This window comes from Pyricularia pennisetigena, chromosome 5 (genome assembly GCF_004337985.1).
Source record: "Pyricularia pennisetigena strain Br36 chromosome 5, whole genome shotgun sequence".
NCBI classification, from domain to species: Eukaryota; Fungi; Ascomycota; class Sordariomycetes; order Magnaporthales; family Pyriculariaceae; genus Pyricularia; species Pyricularia pennisetigena.
Genome location: NC_043743.1, coordinates 2,454,840 through 2,463,274, shown reverse-complemented (window position 1 = coordinate 2,463,274; position 8,435 = coordinate 2,454,840). Strand labels below are relative to the sequence as shown.

At 51.1% G+C, this 8,435-nt stretch overlaps 1 protein-coding gene across 1 annotated transcript; it reads right to left on the bottom strand.

Moving 5' to 3' along the window:
- Positions 1-515: 515 nt before the first annotated feature.
- Positions 516-6,714, bottom strand: PpBr36_08669 (uncharacterized protein; the record flags this gene model as incomplete). The annotated part of the gene is made up of 12 exons (XM_029895797.1): positions 516-746; positions 1,201-1,311; positions 1,576-1,628; positions 1,684-1,761; positions 1,830-1,992; positions 2,377-3,483; positions 3,594-3,825; positions 3,945-4,507; positions 5,319-5,339; positions 5,412-5,701; positions 5,789-6,263; positions 6,538-6,714. Coding segments are annotated over 12 exons (3,501 nt in total), but the record flags the coding sequence as incomplete, so codon positions are not given.
- Positions 6,715-8,435: the final 1,721 nt, after the last annotated feature.

Genomic DNA, 8,435 nt, shown 5'->3' with positions numbered 1-8,435 from the left:
AGAGGAACAACCAGCCAGCCACTCACTCATGCGTGTTCATCACACTATCAAGTTTCACGAATCCCCCTCTCCATGTGCAGCCAAAGCCTGTCATGCCCAGGTACTTGTTCTCTTGGCCACGAGAAGCAAAAAAGAGGCTCCGTGATTGGTTGCTAATTTCAACCCCAGACTTATTTATTCTCCTGGTTCCCTTTTACCCCCCGATGCGTTAGAATTCTGTCCCCATCGAACACATATGCTGTTCTGTTTCTTTTTTTAATTGGTTGGATATTTTTGTGGAGAGCCAACAGGACTGAAAATAACGGCTGCCTTCCAGCCCTTCCGTACGTGCACTGTACAGACGACCTGAAACAGACTCAGGACCAGGACAAGCCCCGATTCGCTTGCACGGATACATACCGTACGTTCTGGGTATCGTGTACTGTGCGGCGTACCTCTTTAGAATCTCTTCTTGTTTTCTTTTTGGGGTTCTTTTTCTCAATAAAAATACCACACATCCATGCAAGTGGGTTTACGTAGCATTTTTCTTTTTTTTCTTTGTCCCTTTCGTCTGATAAAAGGAAAAACATTCCAATCTTTTCCCTCTCTAACGGCCCCCTTTCGGTTGCAACACCCGTACCACGAGAACATTTTTCTCGGGACAATTGACCGAATCTTGACCTTTCGTCCGACCATTGGCTCTCTCTCTCTTTCTGTCTCTCCTCTCTCTCTACCTTTCGCATCAACATCTGGTTGACGTGTGGGGGCTGAAAAAGAAGAATTCAGGAAAGTTAGTTGACAGGTCAAACTGCGGCATTTGTAATATTGTCGGTTCGCTTCCTTTTTGTGTGCTGTTGCTTTGAAACTGTCTCCGAACCAAATGATGACACACACAAGTCAAGACGTTTCTATCGTTTATTTCATGGCACCCTTTTCACGAGCTTCGTCCCTCACCAGCTGAGCCTCTTGGGGGGGTATCCACGACGATCGAGGCCTGCAGTTTGGTGTTTTCAATTGTGCGCACGGGCTTCAGGGGTGTGATGAAGGATTACTGTACAGTAGGTAACACTGATGATGATTTTTTTTTTTTTTTTGTTCGTCTCTGTCCTCTGCCCCCGTTATCGTCTGACGAAAGGAGTCTGGGTCCGGCTGGAGAGGATGGTTCTTTTTCTCACTATTTTCCGTCCCTTTTCTCCTCTCCCCATCTGAAAATTCATGCACCTTGTATTGTTGAGACATCCGGATACCTGAGGTCGGCATTTTCTTCCAAATGTTCCATCCATCGCTTGAGAAAATTGCTCCCGCTATCAAACCCGGAATAAGAACCGAAGGCTAGTCAGTGTGACGTGCGGCAAAGAAGATCAAAGCGGGAGCCCACCCAAACATGCAAATCTGCAACAACAAGCTGGTAGCAACCAAGGGTGCTGTTGGTCATGACACCAAAGCCAAACACGGGCGGTGCACAAAGGGGTTGTCGCAAGACGGGTCCCATCACAAAACCAGTCCCTCGGTACAAGAGTAGAGGGTAAAAGCCAAGGGAACGGTTGAGAGGAAGCACATGGGGGAGAAAAAAAAAACAATTACTAACCGCTTTACTGTCTCGGAATCACCGATGACGGTGAGAGAGCGCTTTGGTCTCGTCATGGCAACTTCATAAAGATCGGATGCATTAACGACGAAATTCCATGTTATGCTACCGAAGACTTCTCCCGCATTTTGACTTCTTGAAATACTGCACGGCACGTCCGCCGAGCACTTTCCATGTATAGTCTCGCACGGCCGCTACAACGGTGTGGGGAGGGAACGGAACAAGTTGCGTCAGTGTGTTCAGGGATATATTGTGGACTCACCATTCAGCCGCCTCTTCTCCCCGAGAAAGCCAACCTCACCATCGGGGTTGCTGCGACACAAGCTGACAACCACAGCCTCCTTTTCTCGCCCCTGAAACCCATCGACGCTGCCGAGCTCGATTCCCGGGAACCGATCTTTGAGTAACGGCGCCAGGACTGCGAGCTGCAAGAAATTTTGACGCATACATGTCAGCGAGCGCGCAAACCGTGGGGAAGTATCCCTGCTTAGTCCACTAATTTCGACCTCCATATGACGCCGGATAGACTGCATGAACAAGACTATATGTAGCTGTCATTATACCTCCCGCATCTGCCCAGGAGCAGATGCATGCGGGTGACTCCGTGTGCGAGCCCCTGGAATTCTTTGTCATTCCAAAGGGCAGGAAGGGGAAGTGATAACAGCCCACCAGTAATGAGACAGACTGTCGGAGAAAAAAAAAAAAGAAAAAAAAAAAAAGAAAAAAAAAAGAAAAAAAAAAGTAATATACATATATATAGTATATTGCATAAGAGAAGAAATAATAAAAATAATAAAAATAGGGCTCACCTGAGCGTTATAGGGTGTTATGCAGGCAATATCCTCGGGCTTGACCCCAGCATCGACAAGCGAACGTACGTGCTGGGCAACCAGGGCCGCCTCCATCTCGTTGCTCTTACTCTCCCCGTGGAGCAGCATCCGCTTGGTTTTCTTCTTGTCGTCGGCGTCACCGCTATCCATCTCGTCGCTGCGCTCGGGAAAGTCTCCGCCCTGGGTGTCGATGAATATCAGGGGCTCGCGCGTGTCGTCCGTGTCCTCGACCTCGTAGGGCAGATCCTTGAGTAGTCTCTCCTTGACGGCCTCTGCTGCGACCAGCTTGCCGCCGTACAGTTCGTCCGATGGGAACCGCATGATTTTTTCATGCATGCGGTATTGCGTTGTCAGCATGCGTTTTATGGCAGGCCCGTGGAGGTCCAAAAGTCGATCGAACAGGGTCGTCTCGAGCGTGACCCCTTTCTTCTTCCGGCTCTGGCCTGCGGGGCTCTCTTCTCCTTCTGCGGCTCCGGTGCCGTCGCCACCGATGACCGGTTTGGCAATTTTTGAGTTCAAAGACTTGATTGTTGGAGGCAGTTGCAGATGATCGCCAGCAAGGACAGCCTTCTTGGCCGAGAGCAATGCCACCCAGCATTGTGCTTCCAGGGCCTGACTTGCCTCGTCGATGATGACCACGTCGAACTTTTCCTGCCTGAGCTGAAAGCCACCGGAGCCATGCAGGGTCGCCAGCACGACCTTGCTGGACTGCAATAGATTCGCGACGCACCTCTTCTCCCTGTCGCGGAACTCCTTGCGCAGCTCGTGAAGCTCCCCGTAGATGGCCTTGCGCTCCCTCCCGCTCTTTGTCTTCTTGATGGAGGCCTGCTTCGCGTCCATCTCGGCGCGGACGTCTCGCACAATGGCACCCGCCTCGGACGTCTGGGTCAGCACGTCAAGGGAGTGACCAACAACTGATGGCAGGAGCCGGGCGGGGTGGCCGAGTCGCACTATGGGAACTTTGTGTGGCGCCAGGCGCTCGACAATGTTGTCCACCGAGATGTTGGAGGGGCCACAGACGAGGATGCGCAGCCCTCGCTTGAGCATTTGGAGGATAAGCTCGATCAGGGTGTGGGTTTTGCCGGTCTGTGGCATTGAGTGGCATCATTGTACAATATTAGCATTACTGCGGGGCTTCTCGTGGGGGATGATGATAGGGCTGGCTCAAAAGAGACATGCTAATTGATCATACGTACCCCTGGAGGACCGTGTATCAACGCTATTTCCTGAGAAGCCAAAGCAAAGCGTATAGCATCCTTTTGGGAGTCGTTGAGGGTTGGGTCGAGCCACTCCAGCTTGCCAAAGTCGGGATCCGTCTCCAAGTTGGATGGAACCGGCGACGGAGAACTGTGGCCGAACAGGACACGAATAAAGCTGGAGTGTTCTGCATCGACCATCTTCTGCATCTTTTCCATAGTCCATGTCATGCTGCGTACGCAAGTACAAGACTTCAGGGTCAGATAACAGACTTTCCTCAAGGCGTAGTTTATAAAGCACATGACATGTCGTGCAGAAAAGAAAAAAAGGGCGCACCACATCAAACCCACCGACGGTATGTAACATCATCAGCCAGCCTGACGACCCAGACCCTCCCAGCGAGGCCCTTCTCCTCCTTGCCGGCAGCGCCTGACTTGTCGTCGGGCGCGTCGAGGGCGACGCTCAGGTCCGAGCGACGGACCCGGGTGACGACGCCGCGCACGCCGCTGCGCTCCAGCTCGCGCGCCTCCCGCTTCTTGGCCGACCCGGCTGGTTGTTCGGCGACTAACACGACGTCGCCAACGCGCAGGCCATGCTCGGGCAGTTCGCTCCCGCCGACGGCCGGGTCCGACGAGAGCTCCATGACCGTCCTGCCTCCGGCACCCGTGCGCCGGCCCTGCACAGTCAAATTGGTGAGGGCGGCGCCGGCCCGCTGCAGAGCCGCGGGGGTGTGTCCACTTATCAGCTCGGCCGCCCCAGCTGCCTCTGCCTCCTGCTCCGCGGCGAGGAGGGACAGCTGTGCGGCCGCAAACGCCGGCACCTGCTCTGCCACCAACATGACCGAGTTTGGGCTCTTGGGTATTTTTGGAAGCTCTTTCGCGTCAAGCTGATCTCTGCGCAGGTTGCGATTTTTCTATTGGGCTAGATATGACTTCTTCTTTTTGGTGTCCCGTGATGCTGCTTTTTGTTTGTGGTATCGCTAGTCGTGCTTCTTTGGTTGTTTGGCGGGGTTTGATGACATCAAATAATGGGTTGCATGTCTGCGGCTTTTCCACAAACGTGAAAACGCAAAGAGACTGGCGTCACCAAATCAATGGGGAATGGATAAATCCAATGATCCCTCCCATATACTGAGTTTTCAAATTACTATTTCTTTTCATCCGAACATCAATCCATGAGTTGAAGGGTAGACCACAGTGTTGAGGCCCTTTCCAGCCATGGGTAGGAAAAGAGCCCCGCATGGTATTCTATCAACTTTCTTGCTATGATATATAGTTTTGAGTCGAATCATTTTTTTTTTTTTGACAAATTGTATGCACTCCAGCTTCTAGGACCACGAGTGCATGTACAAGTAAGCGTTGGTTTCCATGATAGCTGACCTATCTATACCACTTAGGGCAGTATTTTTTTTCCCACTGGCAAGCACCTACGTCACTCTCACTCCAACCAAGTCACAGGTGTTCATTGTCGGTTTAACGTCAATTAGTGATATCTCTCGATGGAAACAAGCCCAGTGTAAGCAAATTACACCCTTTATGTCTATGCAACCATGGCTCAATATCCAAGTCAAAGCCATCCCACGCCGCCCATATGTAAAGCCAACCAAGATACATTATGATGATACTGTGACAGTCATGTCTATTCCAAGCCACGCCAATTTCGACATCTTCCGTCAATTACCACCCCCCTGGCGAGAATACTATTACAATAGCTAATGACGCTACCATGACAGTAAACGTAAGCAGCTATAAGTATTGTCAGTCAGCAATCCATGGACCACACCCATAATCACTGCAATTCAACCAAGAGATACTCACAGTCACGATGATCACAGTTCCACGTGACGCGGGAAACCGGCCTGCCATAACCCATCGTTGTCCACGAACGTAGCGCCCATAGCCCAGGAAGAGGATCAGAATGCTAATCCCTAGGAAAGCAGCACCAAGAGGTTTCCCCAGCCGGCGGAGCTCGGCCAAGTCATGACCGGTCTCTCCATCACGTCCCCTGCCGGTATTTATTGATGTGTTGAGACGGAAAAGTTGTGTGACGGCTATTCCGATCGAAGCGAAAGAGACAGACGTTCGCAACCATGCCAAAAACGTCCGCTCTGTTGATGAGCGATACTTGTGTTAGCACCTGACCAATGCCAGTTCGCTCGGGTTACCAAAGTAAGAAGATATGCGGAGCATCCTACCCAAAGCGAGGTGATCTCTGGCCACACTGCCTTTGTTGTCCAGCTCCACTGATGTGAACATAGCCATTGTGGCTTTGACCCTGGCCAAGAGGCCATCGCCATCGCTTTCCTCCTCGTTCTTATGTCCATCAGCTTCAGCATCTTTCTGGCCCGCGGTGTTCCCAGCGGTACCCCGCCTCCTGTTGTGATTGCTGGCGGTAGAACGCCTGTGTATGGTCGACCTGTCTGCGCTAGCCCTGCTGCCTTGCTGCTGCTGTGCGTTTATCGTCTGGTAGTTCGGCTGTGAACCAGAGTCCCGGGGCTTACTGGCGCCCCCATTTCGTCCCGGGCCGCCGATGTCCAGGCCATCGTCGTCGCTAGTGTCGTTTTGATACTGTCTTTGCCGCGGGGCATTGCTAAGTAACGGCTCCATGCGTGTGGTCGTCGATTGCGTCGTGGGATCGGATTTGTTCGTTTGGGCTCGGGCTAGGCCTCTCTATCAGGCCCGCTAGCATATCAGTACCAGGATCGTGGACAATGCAAGCCCTGAGTTTGTGCATAAATATGGCGGGGAAGAAGAAGAAGGATCAATCCCTTCCCGAGCAGCTAGCTCATGAGAGCGGTCAATGTTGCCCAAGTCTGTGGCTCTGCGAGAAAAGGAAAACAAAGGGGAATTGAATAAAAAGAAATTGGCGGAGAAAAAAAAAAAAAAAAGAAAGAAAAGTAAAAAGGAAACAAAAGGTTGGAATAAAGGATAGAGTTTGGCTAACCTCGAGTATTGTGCCGATCCTCTGCTCTCTGGACTCGATGCGTCGCAGTCCCCTTCCGGACGAAGATGGACGACGGCCAGGCTCGGATGCGTGTCGATGAAGGTTATCGTCGTGCGTCTCATCCACTGGGGTGGGCGACGACAACCCCGGGCTTGGAGAAGAGACCTCATGCGGCATCTTCTACAGGGTTGAGGAAAGGGCACACGATGGCGCGCCCTACCCTCATGATAATGCGATATGCAGGGTGGTGCAGACTGGCCTATTGCGCCATCTGAGGGCCCTAGTCAGTGACAGGATCGCTTGGTTGTGGCCGATGCCGCCAAGACGCCTGGATTGAGCGATGAAGTACTGTATATTTGGGTCTGCACAAAGTAGGGCAAGCCTGGTAAAACCAAGCAGGATAATTTATTTTTCAATTAGTATCGCAACAACTCATTTGCGAAAACTCTTTCATCGTGTTGCGACAAAAACAATTGCAACATCAAACTTGGAAACGAAACTATCCCAAGACCCGCCGCTTGCAAACTTAGGCCAATCTCTCCCCGGAAAGTCATGTCCTTGGAGCGAACAGCCGACAACCCCGGAGGCTTGGCTGCATGTGGGGTTGAAGATGTACCCCACTTTCGAGTTCTCGAGGAGGCCCGCGTTGGAACTGGTAGTTGGCTGCTCAGTATTGGGATGAGAAGCGAGCCTTGGGAGCTACCGTAGCTCAATTTTTACGAGTTTCTCAAGCATAAACATATCACAGAGCCATTGAGACACCGCCTGTAGAGGTGTCACCGGGACTTTAGTTCCCTTTCAACCTACCTTGTCAAGGACGCCTTCAAGAGAAACATCTTGTCATTTATGTGCGGGAGGTTCACCGCCAATGGGGAGCAGTAGACTTGCCCAGAGTGGTACTCTATGCTACGCCTAGGCTTTAGTCAGTTAGTTCGACCCGGGTGCCTCAGAAGCCGTCGGGGTGTTGGAGAGCTGCGACTGAAATCATGTGGGTCTGAAACCAAATGGGAAGGGTTATGTTTGATTAGGAGATTAAGAAGAAAGAAACGGAGAATGTGTCGTTCGTTCGCGCATCAGAGTCTGGCTTGTGGAGCTGTTTGCCCGGGCTTTTTTTTTTTCTACCTTGTTTTCAGTGAGGTCGCGTTGGCAGTGATGGATGGATGGATGGGTTCCATCTTCATCCGCTTTGATTGTCGGCCATCATTTGATCATTGAGTTTTCCGCCCATTGTTTTGTTCTTTTTACCTTCTGCCACTCTTGCTTTTTTCTGGCTTCTTTTTTGGAATGTGAATTGGATGACATGAATTTTACACTTGGGACGAAGTTTTGCGGTATGTTGTCCTGGTAACAACTCCCCAATGCCATTCATTCATTGGAACATGCGACGATTCGTGATACTAAAGAGTATATGGAATTGGGAATTGTAATTGCCATGTAGTGTAAGTATATGCATGTTTTGCATACCCCCAAAAGTCCAACCCCTGGGGAGATCATTTGATCACACCCGATTTGATCTTGTGATCTTCACTAGGGTCCGCGGATGGTTCCTTTGATGCGGGCAGGCTTCCAACGTTTGTCTTTACCACGGCACCATGAAACACCGTTACTCAGTTGACCGCCGCTGGATACATTTAGGCAACTTACCCAGGATTACCAGGCTAGCTTCCAAACAGACCAGAGAGTCAAGTCGGCACCTTCCAAAATAGGTAAGCAATATATCGTCTTAGGTAGCCGGATGGATGCCTTACCTACAGCACCTTACCTCCATGAGTCTGAAGCCTAGTCCAACCTGGATTTTATACATACAACCACCTGCATTCCCTCCCCCTTCTACGTGTCGCTGCATGTTCTTTTGCAACCATGTATTGCTTTTCACCCTCCATTCCATCATGGGACCG